At 38.5% G+C, this 24,985-nt stretch overlaps 2 protein-coding genes and 1 pseudogene across 2 annotated transcripts; 2 read left to right on the top strand and 1 right to left on the bottom strand.

Moving 5' to 3' along the window:
* The first annotated feature begins 3,781 nt into the window (after window positions 1-3,781).
* KRT27 (keratin 27) lies at window positions 3,782-9,437 on the top strand. Its single transcript, XM_068977868.1, has 8 exons — window positions 3,782-4,225; window positions 4,697-4,779; window positions 5,558-5,714; window positions 5,963-6,124; window positions 6,208-6,333; window positions 8,285-8,502; window positions 8,705-8,754; window positions 9,295-9,437. The coding sequence occupies exons 1-8, from the start codon at window positions 3,782-3,784 to the stop codon at window positions 9,435-9,437; spliced, it is 1,383 nt and encodes a 460-aa protein (XP_068833969.1).
* A 7,579-nt stretch (window positions 9,438-17,016) lies between these two features.
* On the top strand, window positions 17,017-23,413 carry KRT26 (keratin 26). Its single transcript, XM_068978714.1, has 8 exons — window positions 17,017-17,457; window positions 17,892-17,974; window positions 19,471-19,627; window positions 20,261-20,422; window positions 20,507-20,632; window positions 21,278-21,495; window positions 22,370-22,437; window positions 23,262-23,413. The coding sequence occupies exons 1-8, from the start codon at window positions 17,017-17,019 to the stop codon at window positions 23,411-23,413; spliced, it is 1,407 nt and encodes a 468-aa protein (XP_068834815.1).
* Window positions 18,709-19,181, bottom strand: LOC138084037 (large ribosomal subunit protein uL24-like; annotated as a pseudogene).
* Window positions 23,414-24,985: the final 1,572 nt, after the last annotated feature.

The raw sequence follows: 24,985 nt of genomic DNA, 5'->3' as shown, positions 1-24,985 counted from the left end.
AGAGAATTTTAGGTTGAATATCATTTTCAGTTAGAATTTTGAAGGCTTTCTTCACTGGAATCATGGCTTCCAGGACTGTTTAGAAGTCCCGAACCATTCTGATTTCCTCGTCCTTGGAAACATGTTGTCTTTTCTTCCACAGTTCTCTGAAATAGTCTGTGCATGTGCCTGGCTGTTATTCTTTTTCATTTATTATTCAGAGTTCTTCGTGGTCTCTTTCCATTTAGAAACTTGGTTCTTTATAAAATAGTTTCTTCATTCTTTCTCCCTTCTCTAATTCAGGAAGGCCTCCTTAAGACTGTTCTTCTTCGGCCAAGCATTTAATTTTCTAATCTTTTCACTTTTCTTTTTGTTCTGCCATTGGGGAGATTTTTAAAAGTTTGTTTTCCAACCAATCTGTTGACATTTGTTTGTGGGAGTTAGCTTTTTTTTTTTCAAGTTGCGTATTTTTTTTTTAATTTTTTATTTTTACTTTATTTTACTTTACAATACTGTATTGGTTTTGCCATACATTGACATGAATCCACCACGGGTGTACATGCGTTCCCAAACATGAACCCCCCTCCCACCTCCCTCCCCATAACATCTCTCTGAGCTTTTAATCCCAAGATCTCTTTCTTTTGCTCTCTAGTTCAACTTTGATGATATTCTATTCATATTTCAAATATGCAGTATTTTTGTTACTTCTAAGGATATTAATTATAATTATTTTCTTTTTAAAAGTTTTCTTCAGCTTCTTTGATTGTTTCAAGAGTGCTATTTTTTGCTTCTCTCTTTGAATCTTTGTCTTTCATGTTGCGGTGTTTTTCAGTGTAAAGTGATCTTTGAAATTCTGTTCATTTTCAAGAGGAAGGCCTTAGGTATTTGAAAGTTCTGTGTGTACATGTGTGTATTTCATTCCAGGGTGGTTGTCAGGTGAGTTTCTTTTGTGGGAAACACTCAAATACCTGTATCTTGAGTTCTTTTCTCTACAGTTTTTCAGCTTCCCTAGAGAGGGCCCCAATAACCAGAGTTGGCTACATAATTTGCAGGGACTAATGCAAAATGAAAATGTTGGATTACTTGCTCAAATTCAGGAAAAAGTTCAGCTAGAGGTACTAAAGCATCAATATTTTTCTTTAAAAACATTTTGTTTCTTATATAGTAGAGGTAATAATGATACATGTCTAATAACAAAAACCTGTAAGTCAAAAAAACATTTTTGATGTTCTAATTTTATGTAATACAATAAATTAATGCTTTATTAAAGTGATTTCTTGATTGATCAGCATGTTTTTCTGGCTTGCTTTTCTGAAAATTCACTTATTATCTCATGAAAATTTATATTTTTATCAACTGCATTTTCAATCTATATAATTGAAAGGAGTGTAATTCTTGGCAAATGTAAGATCTCTCAAGATCTTAAATAATCTCAAATGGAGAAAACAGCATGGAGCAAAGAAAAAAATGGAGGAGAGGGAAAGGAGGAGTGAAATAAAAGAATGGACAAGTCAGGTAGGTAGAAGAAGAGTCTGAAGTGTCAAGAGAAGAAGCTTCAGCTAGCCTACGGTTGATGGATTTAAACTGAAAGAGAGTAGAGGAAGGAAAGAAATACTCATTGACTACCTATCATTGACAAGCATAATTGCATAACATATGTAGCTACCATTCAATTGTCTCTGAATAATACAAGTAATGGCTCCATCTTAGTAATGAAAAACCAAGGCTCAGGAAGAATGAACTTTGCATTAGTACCACAGTTAGAAAAAAAATGGCAGGACTGATATGTGAATGCTGACATATCTGACTCAACAGCCCAAGTTCTTTCAATTACATGAATGGTGCGGTACTTCAGGACTGGTACCTTGGCCTCCTGACCATGATGGAAAGAAAAAAGACTTGAAACCAAAATTCCAATTAAGGTTCTAATACCTGAGTTGAAAGAAAATGATAGTGACAAAGACAAGGAAAAAGAGAAAAATTCTTCAAGAGAAACTGCAGAAGTAGATTCAATAGTACCTAGTGAATTACTGGAGACAGCTGGTATAAAATGAGAGCAATTAAAATTTTTCTTAATAATCATGAGATGACTCAGGGTAATTCTACCAACAAATAACAGAGAAGGATGCCAAAGAACAAAGTGTGATGACAAGGTGACTGAGCTGAAAGTTATGACAGAACATCCAAGTAGGAATATCTGATGGGCATAGTAAGGAATGTGTCCAGAATGGGGACGAAGCCATTATTAGAGAATATGAAACCGTGCACATACAGCCAAAGCCACAAGAAGGGATGAGGTCACTGAGGGAGAGAGGGTAGGGAAAAAAAAAGCGTGAGTATAAAACTGTAAAGAACGCCACATTTTAGACCATTCTTTCAGAATCTATGAGTGGAAGAAAGAAAAGGAGCAAAGATGTAGCTATATTCTTGAAAGCAACCATTTAGGACTCAGTTAAGACTCAGGTGGTCAGTATCGAACGTGTCCAGGAGGGTGTAGGAGAAGAAATATGAAAAACGATGACTGGATTTGAGATGTAGGATAATTAGTAATTTTTGTGGGATAAGTTTCAGTAAAATGATGAGATTAAAATTTAGGAGTCAGTAGGAAGTGAAAAGTGGAGGAAATGAATGCAGAAAATTTTCTACAAATAATGAAAGGAAGAAACGTAAAAATACAAGAAATCCAGAAATAGAACAGGAATATCAGGTCATAGTCTAGTCCCTTCATTTTACAGATGAAGAAACTGAGGCCCATAGAGGCTAACCAATACTGTTTTGGTTTTTTTCTCAAGCTTTAAAAATTGACTTTCTTTTTTAGAGCAATTTTAGGTTTACGTGGAAATTGAACAGAAAAATACAGATAGTCTCCAGATACCTACTCCTCCCAATCTCTCCCCCGCCCATTCCCCGACAGCTTCCCCTATTACTAACATCTTGCATTAAGTGAGGAACACTGGTAACAACTGATGGACCAATACTGACATATTATTATTAACTAAGTCCATTTCATTAAGGTTTGTTCTTTGTGTTGTACATTCTATGGGTTTTGACGCACATGTAATGACATGTATCCACCAACATAATACCACATAGAACAGTTTCACTACCCTAAAAATGCCAATACTGTTATTTAACCTGGTTAGAAAAGAGCTTAGAGAGAAAACCAATAAAGATGGAATGGTAACTCAGAAGGGATAAAAATCAAGAGAAGACTGTCTTCAAAGAAAAGCCCATTTAATTCCTTAATTTTCATTTTGTACCTGGCCTTCGTCCTCTGGTACCATGAACCCACTGGTTCTTGATATTATTTTTGATCTATCCAAAAGGATCATTATTATCTATAGAAAACCATGACTATGATGGCTCACTTACTGGACAAAAACAAAGTTATTGGTTTGAGCAAGGGAAAAAGAAATTTGTGTATCACACTATTTTATTCTTATAGGAACTTTATAGTCCTAAGGCCTGGAAGACAGGAAGAATTACTCATGCTAAATTTGAAATGCATCATTATAATAATCTTGATAATACTCCTCCCTTTCTCATTTTGGAGATAACAAATAACCCCAAGGTAACTATCCACCTACAGAAATGGACACATTAGGGTAAAGGCATTCATTTAAGAAAAAAGTACCTAATTATGAATACTTCAGATGAGCTGGCAAACACCATTTTGCTATAGGTAGCAGAGTTCACCAAGAAACACCCTGATAATGTGTATATAAAGGTACGCGACACTGTTTCAGTAGGACATTTGCCATCAGAGCTTACCTCCAGGAGCAAGCAGGGCAGTCGAGACACCATGAGCGTGCGCTTTTCTTCTGCATCCAGACGCCTTGGCTCCTGTGGAGGAGCTGGCTCTGTGCGGCTCTCCAGCGGGGGAGCCGGCTTTGGGGTCGGCAGCACAGGCAGTGTGCCAGGCTTTGGAAGCGGCTTCACCTGCGCCTTTGGAGGCAGCTCCTCTGCAGGAAGCTACAGCGGGGGACTGGGCGGAGGAAGTGCTTCCTGCACTGCCTTCACTGGAAATGAACATGGCCTCCTCTCTGGCAATGAGAAGGTGACCATGCAGAACCTCAACGACCGCCTGGCCTCCTACCTGGACAACGTGCGTGCCCTGGAGGAGGCCAACGCTGACTTGGAGCAGAAGATCAAGGGCTGGTATGAGAAATTTGGGCCTGGTTCCTGCCGTGGTCTTGATCACGATTATAGCAGATACTTCACGGTAATTGACGACCTTAGGAACCAGGTAAGAAACACAGTGCCAGGAGGTTTAGTACCTGTAAGGGTAATTAGCCGCACAGGCACAGATGCCTAAGTTATCACAGCAAGGCTTATGCTCTCAGCTGCTAATTTTCGGTAGCTTATTAATACTAAAACTAATTTATATTAAAATTCTGGTCTTCAAACATGGCTTACTCATCATCTGGTATGTGGTATGCATGTTTATGCTTTCAGAAATACTAAAATATCAAAAACTGCCCAATGTCTCCAGTTATATATTTACATAGAAAGTTTTCAATAGAAAGTTTTTTCTTTTTTAATGGGTAAGATAGAGAGTAAAAGAGGCTATACTTAAATTTTCCATTTGCAAGAATCATCTTCTTATTAGAGACAGGATGCCAAAAATATTGCTATAATTTAATAGTTGACTTTATTTCAAGGAAATCTGAATTTTTTTTAATATTTCCTCATTCTTAACTAATTCTCCATTTATCAGATAATTTCTGCAACAACAAGCAATGCCAATATTGTCCTGCAAAATGACAATGCAAGGCTCACAGCTGATGACTTCAGACTAAAGTAAGTGGAGCTGAAAAGAAACCAAAACAGTTGCCTAAGCCTTTCCCTCTTTTATTTAAGCTATTTGAGGTCACCTTCATTCTTTGAGTTTATTTGTGTTAAACCAAATGCATGTTTGAATGACTCACTGAATTATATATTTTATTGGGAAATTGGGGGACTGACACAAATGAATGTCAAAAGAGAATTTTGAGTCTTCTCATTCTCTTGGGTCAAAGAAAATTATATATTTTTTGATTATGAATGATCTACCTGAAGTTTGGAATATATTTTAACAGTTGGACTTAAAAGCTTAGTTTGAAGGGCTTTTTGTTTTGTTTATACAGTTTCTGCCCTAACCTTTTTTAATATCCTTCCTACTTTGGGTTTATTATATTTTATTTTACTTGCCATGCCTTGTGGCATGTAAGATAATTAGTTCCTCCACCAGAGATGGAACCCTCTGCAGCGTGAGTAGAGAGTCTTAACCAGGAGACCAGCAGTGAAGTCCCTTAGCTTGAGTTTTATGATGACCTAAAAGTGATGATGGGGCTTCCCTGGTGCCTCAGAGGGTAAAGAATCTGCCTGCAGTGCAAGAGACCCCAGGTTCAATCCCTGGATTGGGAATATCCCTGAAGAAGGGAATGGCTACCCACGCTAGCATTCTTTCCTGGAGAATTCCATGGACAGAGGAGCCTGGAGGGTTAGTCCATGGGGTAGCAAACACTGGGACACAACTGAGCTACTTAACACAAAAGGTGATGACTGATGTGATGACGCTTTCAAATATTTTTCTAAGGTTTGAAAATGAACAGGCCCTTCATCAGAGCGTGGACGCGGATGTCAGCAGTTTGCGCCGGGTCCTGGACGAACTGACTCTGTGCAGAACGGACTTAGAGATTCAGCTGGAGACACTCAGCGAGGAGCTGGCTTACCTCAAGAAGAACCATGAGGAGGTAGGTGGTCTCTCCCCCCTGATTTCATAGCCTGCCTTCCTCCCAATGTTTAAAAATACATTTCAGATGACAAATATAATATCTTGAATTCGAGAAAGAATTTGTTGATTTCTCCATATGGCTTAGATGATCTGAAATGTTTCTGTTCATCTCCCTCCAAAGAAACACTCACAGAAGTTTCTAACCATATGGATCCTGTCTGTCTGGCTCCTTCAGAAATATTCCGATCCCAACATGGTTTCTTTTAGGAGATGAAGGCTCTGCAGTGCGCAGCCGGAGGCAATGTGAACGTGGAGATGAATGCGGCGCCAGGCGTGGACCTCACGGTTCTGCTGAACAACATGCGGGCCGAGTACGAAGCCCTGGCCGACCAGAACCGCAGGGACGCGGAGGCCTGGTTCAACGAAAAGGTAAAAAGCAAGCTAGGATGCGCTGACTTGGCGCCCGGTGCTGATGCAAGCATCGCTCATAACAAGGCTCCTAACGTTTTCAGAGCGCTTCGCTGCAGCAGCAGATTTCTGATGATGCTGGCGCCACCACCTCAGCTCGGAATGAACTGACTGAGATGAAACGTACTCTTCAAACCCTGGAGATTGAACTTCAGTCTCTTTTAGCAACAGTAAGTAAAAACGACACCAAAGAGTTGCTTTAGAAGTTCAGGGGGAAAAAATCAGAGTTTTTCTGCCACCTGTTATTATTAATTTTCATTTTTATCCAGTCATTGCTCTGCCTGAAATAAGACACATTTGCATTTTTCACAGTGGAATATCTTTGGCCTGAAAATTATACCAAGATGCTAATTAGAATTTAAAAATACAATGATTTTTAGGTACTCAAAAAGAAACAGGGGCTAAGACTATGCACTCCCAGTGCAGGGGGCCCAGGTTCGATCCCTGGTCAGGGACTAGATCCCACATGCTGCAACTAAAGATCCCACATGTTACAACTAAGACTTGGCACAGCCAAATAAATAAATAAATAAATAAAAATAGTAAAAAAAGAAGAAAACAGTTTTTACCCTGAGTCTTCTCTCCCACATCAAAAGATCAAAAATCACTGTTCATGGAATGCAAAAACACACTTGCACCCATCCTAGCTTCTTTATCTAGCATTCCTTTGGGCCACTTAATTTTAATTGGAACACAGGTTCCCTTTTAAGTGACATAAACAAGCAAAGTAGAGGCATGAAGGCTGCCCATAAAGCTAAACATGCATGACAATAATTTTAATAATAACCGTTTTCATTAAGGGTTACCCAGCAATTTCACCCACGTGAGTCCACAATAACCCTGGGGCTTGGGCAGACCAGAATTTATATTTCATGTTATTATTTCCAAGAGAAGAATCTGAGATTCAAAGAAGTTAAGCAATTTTCCAAGAGTCCCACAGTCAGGTACAAAGGTACCAGAACTTCTCTCCAAATTTTCTAACTCCCAAGTCTATACTTTTTCTACTATGGCTAGCAAACTTCCAAAAGAGGCTATGCTGCTACTGCTGCTAAGTCGCTTCAGTCGTGTCCGACTCTGTGCGACCCCATGGACGGCAGCCCACCAGGCTCCTCCGTCCCTGGGATTCTCCAGGCAAGAACACTGGAGTGGGTTGCCATTTCCTTCTCCAATGCATGAAAGTGAAAAGTGAAAGTGAAGTCGCTCAGTTGTGTCCGACTCTTAGCGACCCCATGGACTGCAGCCTACCAGGCTCCTCCGTCCATAGGATTTTCCAGGCAAGAGTACTGGAGTGGGGTGCCATCGCCTTCTCTGGAAGAGGCTATAAATATATGTAAAATTCTTACAGGTAGAATAATAAGACATACTCATTGTCATCCCATGTAAAATTACAGCAAGCACCCATAAAGCCAATGAATCAAACTATTTAAAGCCTAAGAAGACCACTCTTTTCTTGGGATCATTCTACTTCCAGAAAATTTATGCAGAGGTTACTTTTTTAAAGTTTTTTTAAAATATATTTTTAGCTGCATTCAGTCTTCATTGCTGCACATGGGCTTTCTCTATTTGAGGCAAGCAGGGACCACTTTCTGGTTGCAGTGTGCAGGCGTCTCATTACCGTGGTTTCTCTTGTTGCAGAGCATGGGCTCTAGAGTGCAGGCTCAGTGGTTATGGCACATCCCCTGCATTGTCAGGCAGATTCTTAACCACGGCACCACCAGGGAAATCCCAGGATTACTTCTTTAACGTAAGAGCTATAATCCTCATGACACAAAGCTGCCACATGATTAGAAATGAGATCACAAAGTGTCGGGGGACTTTAATTCCTGGAAACAGTGGCAAACTGTACCAAAGCACAGGGTGAAAGGGGACAGATCTTTAGACTGTGTCCTAGGAGAAAACAATTTTTCTAACACTCTTGGGGATATGAATAGCATTTACCACCAACTGTGCTATTCTCCAATAGATTAAAAATAGTATGACATCTAATAAGGGCAACAATTAATATTAAACAAGAGGAATACAGTTATTATAAAAGGATAACTCTCTCAATATCTTTTAAGTGCTTTGCCATATCCTAAAACAGTGACATCAACTGCTAAATTATGTCTCACTGATCCTCAGAAACACTCGCTGGAGTGCTCCTTGACAGAAACAGAGGGCAACTACTGTGCACAGCTGGCCCAGATCCAGGCTCAGATCGGGGCCCTGGAGGAGCAGCTGCATCAGGTCAGGACCGAGACCGAGGGCCAGAAACTGGAATACGAACAGCTCCTGGACATCAAGGTCCACCTGGAAAAAGAAATCGAGACCTACTGCCGCCTGATAGATGGAGAGGATGGGTAAGTACTATTTACACTGAAAAAACTATTTTAAGGTTATTAAAGACTTTTTTTTAAATCCAAAGTATCCATGATCTAGGTTGTGTGTACATAAACTCCTAGTGTTAAAAGTTCAGTTATCTCTCATTTTAAATCGTTCATCTTAAATCAGTTTCTTGCAAAACAGCATCAAATATTTAATACATACTTTATATTTTTACAGCTCTTGCGCTAAATCAAAAGGCTATGGTGGGCCAGGAAATCAGATAAAAGGTAAACAAAAGCTGGGTTGAACATTCAACATTCGTATATGTTTCAAGGAATGAGTTATTTCCCCTTTACGAATTTGATAAATTCTAACAATTCAGGTCTCATTTTACTGTTTTTTTTAAAGTGAAGTATAGTTGATTTCCAATGTTGTATTCAGTTCTGCTGTACAGCAAAGCGATTCAATTATATGCATATACATATTCTTTTTAAATATTCTTTTCCACTCTGGTTTATCAGAGATTATCGAATATAATTCTCCATGCTATACAGTAAGAACTTGCTCATCCATTCTGCATATAAAAGTTTACATCTGCCAAGCCCAGCCTCTCAATCCACCCTCCAAACCCCTCCCCCGAGGTGACCACCAATCTGTTCTCTGTATCCCTGATTTTGTTTCTATTTCATAGAGGCTCATTTGTGTCATCCTTTAGATTCCACACATAAGTGATATCATATGCATTGTCTTTGTTATTTTGACTTACTTCACTTAGTATGATAAGCTCTGGTTGTATCCATATTACTGCAGTATATATGTCATTTTAGATCCATCTAAAGCCACCGTGATTAAAACAATTGTTGAAGAAATAGATCCTCGTGGCAAAGTTCTGTCATCTAGAGTTCACACTGTGGAAGAGAAGTCCACCAAAGTCAACAACATGAAGAGTGAACAGAGGGTGCCTTCCTGAGCCCAAAAGGATGCCCCTAAATCAAAATATCAAATCAAAGCTAGGTTCCTAAATAAGAGCTCTCATTTCTCTGCTTTTCTTCCAATGAACTTAAAATTATTTTTAGAATAGTAACGTTTCTTTGACTTTCTCTGTGGTGGTGTTTCAAATAAAAGTTCTTCCTGTTGCAAGTCATCCTCACTGGTTCTGGTCAGTCTTTGCATTTTAAATTCCCCCCCCCCCAACAGAAACTGAATTTGTTTTTAATTTCTTCTCTTTAAGGCAATGGTCTTCACAAGTTAGGTGTTAAGTTTAACAGGCAAAAAACTAGTTGGTGTCTTTTTCACATCTTTGTCAAATTTTAACCTTCCTTCCTTCAGTAAATACTTGTTGAGCATATACCAACAGTAAAACTGTTAATAAAATCCGATCACTGAGTGCAACACACTCATAGAAGTAGAAATAAAGGGAATTGAACAATCAGAAATAAATGACATAAAGACTAGAATGACATTAGAAAGGGTCAACAAAACTGAGCTGGTTTTTTTGAAAAGATAAAATTGACAAATCTTTAACTAGACTAACCAAGAGAAAAAGAGAGAGGACTCAAATAAATAAAAGTATCAGTGAAAAAGGAGACATTACAACAGATGCCTGAAATACAAAGCCTCATAAGAGAACGCTAGAGGGACTTCCCTGGTGGTCCAGTGGCTAATACTTCATGCTTCCAACGCAGAACACCCAGGTTCTATCTCTGCTCAAGGATCCCATGTGCTTCAACTATGAGTTTCCATGCTGCAACTAAGACCCAGTACAGAAAAATAAAATAAATATAAAAAAGAAAATGCTAGAATATTTATATACCAACAAAATAGATAATTAGAAGAAACAAATTCTTAGAAACATACAATTTACCTAGACTGAATCATGAAGAAATAGAAAATTTGAACAGACCCATAATGAATAAAGAGATTGAATTGGTAATCATAACCTCTCAGCAAAGAAAAGCCCAGGGCCAGGTGGTTTCCTGGTGAATTCTACCACTTAAAGAAGAATCAATGCCTATCTTTCTTAAACTCTTCCAAAAAATTAAACAAGATGGAAATTTTATAAACTCATTTTACAAAGCCAGCATTACCCTGATACCAAAGACAAAAACACTACAAGATAATAAAATTATAGATTAATATCTCTGATGAATATAGAGGCCAAAGTCTTTGACAAAATATTAGCAAACAAATTCAAGGGTGCATTAAGAGGGTCATAAACCATGATCAAGTGGGATTTATCCCTGGGATGCAAGATGGTTCAATACATACAAATCAATAAATATGATACATCACATTAACAGAAGGAAGGATAAAAATCATATGATCATCTCAATAGAGGCCAGAAAAGCATATGACAAAATTCAAACACTTTCAGGATAAAAATACTCAAAAAATTTGGTATAGAAGGATGTATTCCAACACAACAAAGGCCATTTATGACATTCCCACAGCTAACATCAAACTCAATGGTGAAGAGCTTAAAGCTTTTCCTCTAAGATCAGGAACAAAAATCTTTTCTTCTAAGATCATGTCCACTCTTTCCACTTTTATTCAATACAGTACTGGAAGTCCTAGCCAGAGCAATTAGGTATGAAAAAGAAATAAAAGGCATCCAAATCCAAAAGGAAGAAGTAAAATTGTCTCAGCTTGCAGATGACATGATCTTAAATATAGAAAACCCTAAAAACTTCCTCAAAAAACTATTAGAACTAATAAATTCAGCAAAGTTGCAGGATACAACTCAACATTTTTTAAAAATCAGCTATAGTTTTATATACAAACAAATTATCCAAAAAATTAAACAATCTTATTTACAATAGCATAAAAAGAATAAAATATCTAGCAATAAATTTAATCAAAGAGCTAAAATATTTGTACACTGAAAACTATAAAACATTGCTGAAAGTAATTATAGTAGAGGCAAATAAATGGAGAGACATTCAAGTTCACAGACTTGAAAAATTAATATAGTTTAAATGTTTCTACTACCAACATGCTCTACAAATTCAAACAATCCTTATCAAAATCCCAACTGTATTTTTTTACAGAAATGGAAAAAAATGCTAAAATTCATAGAAAAACACAAAAGACTCATGATAACCAAAGCAATTTTGGAAAAGAACAAAGCTGAAGGTATCACACTTCCTAATTTCAAAATATATGACTAAGTTACTGTAATTAAAACACTAGGGTAGATATATAAGTAGCCAATAAACACATGAAAGGAGGCTCAACTTTACTAATCATTAGGGAATGCAAATCAAAACTGAAAGGAGATACCACCTCATACACAGGTGAATGACTACTGTCAAAAAAATAGAAAATAACAAGTGTTAATAGGGACGTGGTTGCCAGGTACTGGGAGGAGGAGGGAATGGGAGTTATTGTTTAAGAGGTATGAGTTTCAGTTTTATAATATGAAAACAGTTTTGGAGATGGATGTTGGTTGCAAACATTGGTGAATGAATGTATTTAATATCACTGAACTATACACATAAAATGGTTAAGTGGTAATTTTATGTTTTGTGTATTTTACTGCAACTGGGGGGAAAAAACAGTATGGTGGGAGGGGAGAAGACAGACTTAAACCATTGAAACAGAATAGAGAGCTCAGAACTAAACTCACATGCATACAGTCAACTGATTTTTGACAAGGGAGCCAAGGATACATAATCAAGAAAGGACAGTTTTCTCAACAAATGGTATTAGGAAAACTGAATATCCACATGTAAAAAGAACAAAATTGGACCCCTATAGTACACTTTTCATACTGTTCATAGAGGATGAGATGGTTGGATGGCATCACCGACTCGATGGACATGAGTTTGAGCAAGCTCCAGGAGTTGGTGATGGACAGGGAAGCCTGGCATGCTGCAGTCCATAGCGTCACAGAGTCAGACATGACTGAGCAAATGAACTGAACTGATCATACACTATTCACAAAATCAACTCAACACGGATTAAAGACATAAATATCAAGACCTGAAGCTATAAAACTCTTCAAAGAAAACGTAAGGAAAAGCTTCTTGACATGGTCTTGGCAATGATTTCTCAGATTTGATACCAAAAGCAACAGGCAATGAAACCAAACATATATCCAGGACTTTTTAACATAATTTCCAGGGAAAAAAATCAAAATAATGATAATGAACACTTGCTATGTGCTAAGGTCTATTCTGCGCATGCATGAAGCTCAGTCACTTCAGTCATGTCTGACTTTTTGCGACACTATGGACTGTAGCCCACCAGGCTCCTCTGTCCATGGGATTCTCCAAGCAAGAAATACTGGAGTGGGTTGCTGTGGCCTCCTCCAGGGGGTCTTCCCAACCCAGGGATCAAACTCAAGTCTCCTATGTCTCCTACATTGGCAGGTGGGTTCTTCACCACTGGCACCACCCGGGAAGTCCACGGTCTGTTCTAAGCATCATTTAATTCTCACAACAACACTATGAGGTATATTCTATTAACACCCTCTTTTTTACGGATAAGAACACTGAAGCAGAGAGTGGTTAGATAATTTGCCCAAGGTCACACAGCTAATAACTGGAGTTGCTGGAATGCTAATCCAGGCAGTCAGGCTCAGAGTCTGTTTGCTTAATTACAACATAACACCATGCTAGTAAGAAATTCATGCTTCCACCTTCCAGCAAGGGAAGGAATTAAAAAAAAAACAAAACTACTAAATCATCCTAACTCCAATCAGTCTGAGATTAAGCAGTCATCAGAGTCTCCTTCCCAAACAAATCAGGGAAGCCACTTTGTGAGAGGAATTGGCTCACCGGAGTCTGATTCTCAGAAAAAAACTAAGAATCTGGTGACAAAACAAACTTCATCTGTGTTCAAGAAACACACTTTTATAAACTTGGCTAGAAGAAATGTAGAATATTAATTTTAAACAACAGCAAAAGATACCAAAGCATATTTGAAATTAAATGCTAAATTTATCAGGGAAAAAATTAGCATCCAATCATTAAAATAAGATAATGTAAGGAATAACTTTATCCTGAAATAAGTAGACATTAAAATTGCCTAACTTAAAGTTTGTATGTTCAATTATTTTTGAGTACCTACATTGTTGTTGTTCAGTTGCTAAGTCATGCTCAACTCTTCATGACCCAATGGACTATAGCACGCCAAGCCTTCCAATCCTTCACTCGCTCCCAAAGTTTGACCAAGTTCATATCCATTGAATCGGTGATGCTATCCAACCATCTCATACTGTTCATTGGATTCTACCTACACTATGTGTATTATATAATGAATGTTCTAATACCCAATAGATTCTCAAGAAATGATAATTATATACAGTTGAATATACATTTCTTATCATTAATAAAATAACCACTGTCAGGGAGAAATATATAGATAGAACTAGCCTAGAATATTTAACTCTGTCCCCCACTTCTAGAAAGGACTAAAGCATGTCTAAACTTTTGTAGTAATTGTTAGTTTGGAGGAAATCTATGATTTAAAAATTCAAGAGGTTTGCTGCCAGGAGCCAGCATGAGGAATTCCGCCCGTGACAAGGTCATGAGGAAGGAAGCTGACATACGCAAGGTCAAGGTCGTGATCAGACTTCAGGAGTTCCCCCCTGGCATTTCCTGAGCATCCACCCCCAAAAAAATAAGAATCTGTCTGCTTTTCCACTCTTCTGATATTCTCTGGAAAAAAAGTCAACTCAGGGCTTTAGTCTTCTGCATTTGAAAGGGATGTTTCAGTTAAACCCCCTCTGATAGCTCTCTAGCTTGCCTAACAGGTTCCCCAGACCTCTTACAGCTTGTGAATTGCTTACAGCCCCCTCAACTGCGAGAGGCACAAAGCTTAAAAGCATCTTAAAGATACAGAGCCTTTTCTAAAGAGTTAAAAATTATATTGGTGATGGGTTTTCACTGTTGACTCAATGATTGCCACCAGGCCTCCATATTCTTTATCTTTTAGGCACCTGGGAGGATATTAATCAATGTAAACGGGATATGGAAAAAGATATACAATAGTTTTGATGTTAGCAACACTAGACTTTTGAATTAATTACTCTTCTCTTTGTTATATATCACTGCACTCCTCTTGTGTCCTTGCTATGTAAGAATGTAACTTTATTTAGTGCTTTCTGAGAATGGCACCAGACTTTGGGAAGATCAACACAAATAAGTCTTCTGGTTGACAAACCCTTATCAGAAAAAAGGCTGTATAATGTTAATTGGCCCTTTTGGCCAGAAGATGATGTAAATCACCTAAGACTTGTGTATACAATTAGGTATACAGAGAGAAAAGCCTGGTTTTGATAAGAGTCTGGACTGCTAACGCTGCATAACTTTGTGTTACCCATTGATCTCCATGTTTTATCAAAAGTATAAAAGGCCTTCTAAACAATAGAAGACGGAGCCAGTTGCTGGACTGGTTTCCCCCGTGTCTCTCTCTCTCACCTTCCCTCCCTCTCCTCTTTACTTTAAGTTCAGGCTGAATTCCCATCTGGGGCGCGGAGGCTCGCCAAGTCTACTTACTTGCCCTGGCTGTTAAGACCCGTGTGAAAGGGAGCCTGAGGCGAGGCACCCTTAGATATTTAAGCGAGTGCTGGTGGCCCAACGTAGATGGTGCAAATTCCTTGTCTGGAATTTTATTGGTCTTCCGTGTAATCCAAGTTATTCAGCCCTCTTTCTCCACTTAATTTTCCTACTACACTATTGTTTCTTAATCTAATCTTATATCAATCAATAAATAATTTTTTTCCTTCCCGACACCGTCCACCCTTCGAATTCCCTGGATCCACCGGGGCTGGACCCCGGCAGTTTGCCCTTATGAGTAAACTCATGTTTCACTGAGTTTAGCATCATACATTCCAGTCCTGCTTTGATATAGAAATGCTTTATAATCTGTGTTGCCTCTTAGCTTCACAGTCAACTTGTCTTCAAAATGATTTTAATAATATATGCTTACCTTATTACACAAAAGATTATCACTTAATTAGTGTTTATAAAAGATCTAGAGATAAGCAGATTATGTTAATAACACTTTGCAGTCTCATAATACCTCTTATCCATGAAACTCAAGACTTATCAACTATTACACTGACAGCATACTCTGTTTTACTTGTATTACTCATGGGAAACACGGACAAAAAGATTGAAATTTTGACCAGGTCACTACAAAATCAGTACCAAGTTTCTAAATATGAGCTGAATCTCTTATCACACATTGTTCTAAATGTGTCCCAATGGTCTCAGTTAGTTTTACCTTAATTATCTTTAAATACTTTGGGTCAAAAAATACGGATTTTTATGGATTCTGGTTTAGCAAATATCATTTAAAAACAATAATGTTGGATGTTTTTCAAAGGTATCCACTATCCACAACATTGACAACTCTTATTCAGAAAAACTACTGTTTCAAAACTATTTGGACACATAATCAGTTAACCAATCAAGTTGCACCATTTTAAGTGATGGACAGCTGACTCTGTCTGACATGTCTGCTTTATTATAATAATTTAAATAATTAACACTTACAAAATGTTTGTGCCCATCCAACTGTGTTGTAATCATTAATTATTGGAACTGCTCAACATTCATTTGAGACTTTTCAACATTATTATTTTCATTTGCCCAACAGGGAAAAGAAGCACCCACTGGACAGGATGACTTCCCATGGGCATCAAGGCAGAAGGAGGAAGACTCTGCTCACCAGTGACAACTAATCTTTTATCTAAAGTACCATGATTATTGGTTTTCTAAGTAGTGATGAAAATCCCCCTCTTTTTCATATATTTTACTCCCTCACCAACATGAAGCTCGTTTCTCAAAAAAATTCATAATGTCTTAAATACATACATTTAAACTATAAAATGTTAAACAATATTTTTGCATTAGAAAAATGAGCAATTGGGAGGCTCAGAAGTTACTTCAATAGACATTCTGTTCCTGGACTAAACCAAGAAATCTCAATACAAGTAATTTTTCGGTCAATGCCACATACTCACTAATTTTTAGTTAAATTGATAAGCAAAGTTCTGCAGGACTTTTATTTCTGTTTTTTTTAATCAATTAGAGAGCTCCCACTACCAAAGGATCACTATATATTGAGAGCGCCTGATTTGAATAATAAAGAAATCATTCGATAACACATGAATAATAAAAATACTTCATAAGTATTTACAGAACAAAAGCGTTAGACACTGTCCATTTGAATTATGAGTCTTTTGTTATATTGGAGGGAAAAAACAACTAAAATATATTTCAGAGGTCAAAAAGATGTACATTGACTCATATACAATATTGACTTTTAAAACTATGATTTGGTGTTACTCTCTCTGGCACCTTTTTCATACACAAAAATATCCTTGGGCCAGCTTTCCACCTGCAGACTGGACCCTGTTAAAAAATCACCCAATTATGAAAAACAACAATTAGCATGCAAGTAATATTTTATTACAGATGGGCATAGTTAAGGCTGAAATGACCTCCTAAATCCTATAAAAGGCCAACAGAGCGAACTTCCATGGATGGTGACTTTTGACTTCGCTCCTCTCGGAGAAAGGGTTGTTTGGTGCTGTTGCCATGTCTTTTCGACTCTCTGGTGGATCCAGGCGGCTCTGCTCTCAAGCTGGCGCTGGTCGGCTAACTGGTGGAAGGACAGGCTTCAGGGCTGGAAATGTATGCAGTGGGTTGGGAGCAGGAAGCAGCTTCTCTGGCCCTCTTGGAAGCGTTTCTTCTAAAGGAAGTTTCTCTCATGGTGGTGGAGGGTTGGGAAGCGGTGTCTGTACTGGTTTTCTTGAAAATGAGCATGGCCTCCTCCCTGGGAATGAAAAGGTAACACTGCAGAACCTCAATGACCGCCTGGCATCCTATCTGGACCACGTGTGTACTCTGGAGGAGGCCAACACTGACCTCGAGCAGAAAATCAAGGGCTGGTATGAGAAATATGGGCCTGGTTCTGGCCGGCAACTTGCTCATGACTATAGTAAATATTTCTCAGTCACTGAAGATCTCCAAAGGCAGGTAAGAAAGATGGATACTTTTACTACAGGCTTTGGGTGTGCATAACCTTAAAAAAAAAAAAAAAGATGTAATAGAAAACACGCTTAGCAAATTTGTGTGAATTTGCTAACACTACATTCCCAGTGCTTGGCACACTGCCTGGCAATAAGAATTTGCAGAATTAATTGATGAAAGAGAAATTGCTTCCAAATAGAATTGCTTCATTGATCTTTTATTACCTCATACTTTTTGATGAAGAGTAATAAAACTGTCTGTGATTGGAAAAGTTTACATTTGGCTCGTAAACTCTGCAGAAAATCCAGATTTCTTTAAAATAGGAAAAAAATGATGCTAAAATAGATGGTTTATGGATTAAGAAGATAAGAATCACAATGAGATCTGGAATCTCCCTTGACTTTTGGGACCTAACATTTTGCACCATCTACCCTATTTAGATTATTTCTGTGACTACCTGTAATGCCAGCATTGTTCTACAAAATGAAAATGCCAGACTGACCGCTGATGACTTCAGGCTGAAGTAGGTAAACATAAAGTAATTAATTATAATAAAGGTAAAAATACTACATTGGAATAGAGAACATAACTTTTGCTTTAAAAACCAACATGGTTTTGTAAAGTCAGACTAGATGACTGAAGAGATTAAATGTGCTCTGATACAAAGCTAGCATAAATTTAATTTTTTTAACTTTTTAAAACCTTTTTTTTTAAAATATTGGAGTATAACTAGTTAACAATGCTGTGATAGTTTCAGGAGGACAGCAAAGGGACTCAGCCATACAGATACATGTATCCTTCTCCTTCAAACTTCCCATCCAGGCTGCCACATAACACTAAACAGAGTTCCCTGTGCTATACAGCAGGTTCTTATTGGTTATCCATTTTAAATATAGTGGTACTAACTCCTAACTATCCCTTCCTCCCATCATTACCCCCTGACAACCAAAAGTTTGTTCTCTAAGTAGGTGAATCTGTTTCAGTTTTGTAAACAAGTTCACTTGTAACATTCCTTTTCAGATTTCACATATGAAGGATGGCATACAATATTTCTCCTTCTCTGCCTGACTCACTTTACTCAGTATGATAATCTCTAGGTCCATCCATGTTGCTGCAAATGGCATTATTTCATTCTTTTTAATGGCTGTATAATATTCCATTGTATATATGTACCATATCTTCTTTATCTATTTCTCTGCTATGGACATTTAGGTTAAAGCTATCATAAATTTTTTTTTTTTCATTTTAACAGTTTTTAATGAAAGCTGTAGACAAGATGACTTTATTCTTGCATCTTCTCAATTGTTTCTTCCTTATATTTGCCCTTTTCCTTTCCTACTTGGCGAGATTTGGCTTTACGTTCGAGGATCTTTTTGCGGTCTTTGTCCAGTTTTAGTCTGGTGATAACCACCTTGCTGGGGTGAATGCCCACATGGACAGTTGTGCCGTTAGCCTTCTCCCGCTGCACTCATTCAATGTAGATGACATATTTCTTCCTGTAAACCTGGACTACTTTGCCAATTTGCTGCCCTTTGTAGTGCCCTCGTACAACCTGAACTTCATCATGCTTTCGGATGGGCATGGATCGAACGTTGTACTTCTGTCTTAGCTCTTTAGAAAGAGGAGAAGACATAATTTTCCTGCGAATGTGGGAAGGCACATTGAAATGCCTTTTTCTATTCTTGCTTCGGTCAGAAGTCACAAAAGGATTGAACTTCATTTTGGCCGCTAGCGTTTCAGCGATGGCCACAGAAGGCTAAAGCTATCATAAATTTTAAAGAGTAGTTTTCTTCTACTGTTAAGCATACAGGATGCCAAAAATCAACTCTGAAGAAACAGCTCCAAAATAATATTCATAAACCAATAGGTGTTTCAAAATGTTTCATCATTTTGCTATCATCATCTGCTTCAGGGGTATGTACTAAACATTGGTATCTTTTAGTATATGAAACATCTAGAAAAGTCATGCTTTGCACCTACCTACGATTATAGTTCTCAAGCATTTTAACAACCTTCCAGGTATGAAAATGAGCTTGCTCTCCACCAGAGTGTTGAGGCTGACATCAACGGTCTTCACAGAGTTATGGATGAGCTGACTCTTTGTATAAGTGACCTGGAGATGCAGTGTGAAGCACTCAGTGAGGAACTGACATACCTCAAAAAAAATCACCAGGAGGTAAGGAACCCTGGCTTCTTATGGTATCTGATGCCCTTCCTCAAGTCCACTGTGGATCTCAATCAAAAATCTGCCCTGAATAGATTTGTGATTGCCAGGAGGGAAGGGGGAGAAGGAAGGGATGGATTGGGAGTTTGAGATTAGCAGAGGCAAACTATTATATATAGGAGAGATAAACAGCAAAGTCCTACTGTATGGCACAGGGAACTATATTCAATATCTTGTGATAAACCATGATGGAAAAGAATATGAAAAAGAATCTATAGGTATGTATGTATAACTGAGTTACTTTGCTGTATAGAAGAAATTAACATAACATTGTAAATCAACTTGTGTGTGTGTGTGTGTGTGTGTGTGTGAGCTCAGTCATGCCTGACTTTTTGCGACCCCATGGACTATAGCCTGCCAAGCTCCTCTGTCCATGGAATTTTCCAGGCAAGAATACTGGAGGCGATTGCCATTTCCCTCTCCAGGGATCTTCCTGTGCCAGGGATCGAACCCATGTTTCCTACATCTTCTGCACTGGCAGACAGGTTCTTTACCACTAGTGCCACCTGGGAAGCCCAAAATCAACTATACTTTAATAATTTTCTTTAAGTCTACCTTGATGATTAATACATATAGCTTTTCCAGGAAATGAAAGTCATGCAGGGTGCAGCCGGGGGGAATGTGAATGTGGAGATAAATGCAGCCCCAGGAGTGGACCTCACTGTTCTGTTGAACAACATGAGGGCTGAGTACGAGGACTTGGCGGAACAGAACCGTGAAGATGCCGAGGCCTGGTTTAATGAGAAGGTATATGTAGCAAATCACAGGCCAAGGGGTTTGTTCAGGAGACCACCAAGCGGGTCACTAACCCATCTGACAATTATGCTTCAGAGCACATCGCTGCATCAGCAGATTTCTGACGATGCGGGAGCGGCTATGGCAGCCAGAAATGAGCTGATGGAACTGAAGCGCAACCTGCAAACCTTGGAAATAGAACTTCAGTCCCTCCTGGCCATGGTTCGTAGGCATCACCTTGACTTGAATGTGTGTGTGTGTTGAGTAAATACAAACATATATATATATGCGGGTGTGTATGTGTTGTTGTTTAGTTGCTAAGTCATGTCTGACTCTTGCAACCCCAGGGACTGTAGCCCACCAGACTCCTCTGTCCATGGGATTCTACAGGCGAGGATACTGGAGTGGGTTGCCATTTCCTTCTCCAAGGGATCTTCCCAACCCAGGGATCAAACCAGCATCTCCTGCATTGACAGGCGGATGCTTTACCACTGAGCCACCTAGGAACCCATATATATATATATATATATACATATAACTGAATATATATAACTAATTATATAGCTGAATACATATAACTAATTATATTTCACTAAAATGTATTAAATAGACATGGACATATTATATATCAAGCATTTTTTCTATAAATATTACTTCTGATTCACTAATCCCAAAACTTGAAGAAGGAAAAACAGGAAGCTTTTTCAATGAAGAGCAAAATTTTTTTTTTTAATCTGGCTAATGTTGATTTTCAAGGGGAAAGATTTAGCCCTTGTACAAAATATTTCTTTCCACCTTGAGAATGTTTTTAAAGCATAAACATGTGGTTTATCTGTTACACGTGCAAGCTGTGCTTTGTTCTTTCAGAAACATTCCTACGAATGCTCCTTGGCTGAGACTGAAAGCAATTACTGCCATCAGCTCCAGCAAATCCAAGAGCAGATTGGAGCAACGGAGGACCAACTCCAGCAGATTCGGATGGAAACGGAAGGCCAGAAGCTTGAGCACGAAAGGCTTCTCGGTGTCAAAATATTTTTAGAAAAAGAAATTGAAATGTATTGCAAATTAATAGATGGGGAAGGAAGGTAAATATCAACTTGTGAAAAACATGAATCACACATAGACTAGGTTTTCTCAGTGTATGTGTAAACCAATACTGTATCCTAGAATTTCCTGCTCTGAAGAACATCACTTAGCAACTTGTTACTGCATCTAAATGACATGAAAACAGGCAGCAAAATCCAATCTCTTAGTATGTAAAGTATCTATACCTATTACTGTAGAGACGATTTAAATATGGAATACTGAGCAATGCCTGGACTCCAATCCAGAAGGAAAACTGCTTTCTAAGATTGAGCACGGAAGCATGTTTCTTATAATAACACACTCCATGGTGGCTTCACTGGCCACCACCCTGTCGTGTTGTTGTTTAGTTGCTAAGTCATGTCTGACTCTGAGACTCCATGAACTATAGCCAGCCAGGCTCCTCTGTCCCTGGGATTTCCCAGGTAAGGATACTGGAGTGGGTTGCCATTTCCTTCTCCAGGGGATCCTGGAAATCTTGGAGATCTCATTTCCTTCAGCTAATGTTGAAGCCATATTTGAAACTAGAACTTCAATTGAAACTAGCACTCCAAAACTTTTATTCCCCATTCATAGTTATTTATGCATGGACAGAGGGGCCTGGTGGGCTACAGTCCATGGGATCGCTAGGAGTCGGACACGACTGAGCAACTTCACTTTGACTTTTCACTTTCATGCATTGGAGAAGGAAATGGCAACCCACTCCAGCGTTCTTGCCTGGAGAATCCCAGGGATGGGGGAGCCTGGTGGGCTGCAGTCTCTGGGGTCGCACAGAGTCAGACACGACTGAAGCGACTTAGCAGCAGTAGCAGCAGCAGCAGCAGCATAAGCTCCCTAATGAAAGAAAACTGCAGTAATTTTCTTTTCTCTTCACAGAAAAAGCAGGTCCACATGTTACAAATCAGAAGGGCGTGGGCCCAAAAATTCTGAAAATCAAGTCAAAGGTACAGGAGGGTTGTTTTTTTTAACTTGGAATAACTCTTAAACTCCAGCAGTCGCATGAAATAAGTCACTTATTTGGAAACTAAGTAAAATTGTATATAAGTTTAGTTCTAGTGAATGAAGGGATAAGGTATCAGCTCTTAACATTCATATTTCATATTCCTGTAGAACAGATGTGGTCAAATTATGAAATTACTGAAATGGGAAATCAATTCCCCCAACATTTTTCTTACTAAGAACCTATTATTTTCCCAGTTTCAATGTTTTTCTAGAAAAGCAACTTTATTTTAAACCACAAAAACAGGGCAAGTTGGTGTTTAAAAGAAAATATTACTTGCTCCAGGCCTATACCTGCCTGATACTTCTCTTTTTTTAGTATAAATTTATTTATTTTAATTGGAGGTTAATTGCTTTACAATATTGTATTGGTTTTGCCATATATCAACATGAATTATGCATGTTTCACTTATGTTTTCAAACACCCATTGTTCTAAAAGATAAGAAAGATAGTCTCAGGCCTTGCTAAGCACAGATATTGAGTATTACATCTCAATTTTTAGCAAACTCGCAAACACTGTTTGTTGGGGTTTTTTAATATTTTTATTTATTTATTTACTTGGCCGTGCTGGGTCTTAACTGCAGAATGTGGGATCTAGCTCCCTGACCAGGGATCAAAATCCAGGCTCCCTGCATTGAGAGTAGCACTCTCAGCCATTTGACCACCAGGGAAGTTCTGCAAACTGTTTTATACGCGCATACCCATTGTGACTAAATACCTTTCCACCTGTTAAGAATGAGTACTAAGCTTGCATTTATTTTATTTTAGACTCAAAAGAAGAAGCTGTTGTCAAGACAGTGGTTGGGGAACTTGATCAGCTTGGCAGTGTCCTCTCACTAAGGGTCCACTCGGTTGAAGAAAAATCCTCAAAAATAAGCAACATTACAATGGAGCAACGACTGCCTTCTAAAGTCCCTTAATGAGGGGAAATGCTCTCTAAAAAAAAAAAAAAAAAAAAAAAAAGTCTGCTTTTGTAAAATCCTATTAACCAAAAAACCCAAGGAAACCATTCATTTCTGTTCTTCAAATAAAAGGGTTAGAAGATGTTTCCCTTCTCTTCCCTTTCTCAGGTTCTTTGCATGTCATCCTTCCCAGGAATAGGGAAAAAAATCTTGCTCTGTCCCTGGTTTTTGCTTGCATTTGGTGGAATCTTTATTGCCTCTTCATTAACAATTTTCTGCCCCAAGTTATTTTTGATAAATTCTGTGGTTTTGAATTTCCACAGTTGATCTCAATGTCACAGTACTAAGGATATGCTAATAAAATTAAGTGCTTCACTTGTAGTCATATTTACTCCAGTTCAATGCAGGATGAATTGGAAAGAATGCCAGTCCTAACCTCTGGTCCCAAATCTGTCCTTGATTAACTATGTAAATGACTGGTTCTCTTTGAGTTTGAGCTGGCCGCTATGGTTGTAATAGAAAATGATACTGATTGAGCTTAATAATTGGTTCAACCTTAGAATGCAGGAGTGATCGGCTAATGTTAGTTACTCTGGATAGCTGTTTTCCATTTTGCACTTAGTTGCTTATTGACTGGGGTGGTTCTCAATCTTGCTCATATCCTCCTGCACACAAAATCCTGCCTGATATCCTAACCAAGTTATTTTAGAAAGTGCAGCTGGGTCTAGACAGCAGCAAAGTTCTGGGATATAAAAGTTTATTTCATATGAGTGATGAGGCAGAGAGCTCTGCAATAACCTAGATTTCCAATGTGGATGACAAAGTATCAATAAAGGGTTGTTTTGGGTTTTTTGAGGGCGGGGAGGGGTGAGGATTGGTTTGCTTGACTGCACTCTGTTAGCTGCAGTATATGGGATCCAGTTCCCCAATCAGAGATCAAACCCAGGCCTCCTGCACTGGGAGCTTAGAGTCTTAGCCCCTGGATCACCAGGAAAGTCACTAAAGGGTTTTAACCAACTGATATATACACCATGTGGAATTCAAAGTGGCCCACATACTCAACTGGAGCATATCTAGGTGCTAAGCCACACTAAGGCTGCACCTCCAGGTCTCAAAGATCATTTTGATTGCTATGTTTCCTACTCCTACATAAGTAGTTGACCTCTGCTCCGGCATAGTTTCTTGAACTGTAGCTACAGCTGGACGTTACCTTTTTCATGGTCTTCTTCTGATGAATTATGGTAATGGAGTCATAAGTTCAATGGTGTAGAGTTGGATTGGGTTAGGTTAAAAGTACTTTCATGGTTCGGGGAGGGAGGTGGGAGGGGGGTTCAGGATGGGGAACATGTGTACACCTGTGGCGGATTCATGTTGATGTATGGCAAAACCAATACAATACTGTAAAGTAATTAGCCTCCAATTAAAATAAATAAATTTATATTAAAAAAATAAATAAATAAAAGTACTTTCAATTGCAGGACCATAATACCGCTTACTCCTTGGAAGGAAGTTATGACCAACCTGCTGCTGCTGCTGCTAAGTCGCTTCAGTCGTGTCCGACTCTGTGCGACCCCATAGACGGCAGCCCAC

This window comes from Capricornis sumatraensis, chromosome 8 (assembly GCF_032405125.1).
Source record: "Capricornis sumatraensis isolate serow.1 chromosome 8, serow.2, whole genome shotgun sequence".
In the NCBI taxonomy this organism is placed as follows: domain Eukaryota; kingdom Metazoa; phylum Chordata; class Mammalia; order Artiodactyla; family Bovidae; genus Capricornis; species Capricornis sumatraensis.
Note: the sequence above shows the minus strand (reverse complement) of the source record. Positions and strands in the feature narration are given on the sequence as shown.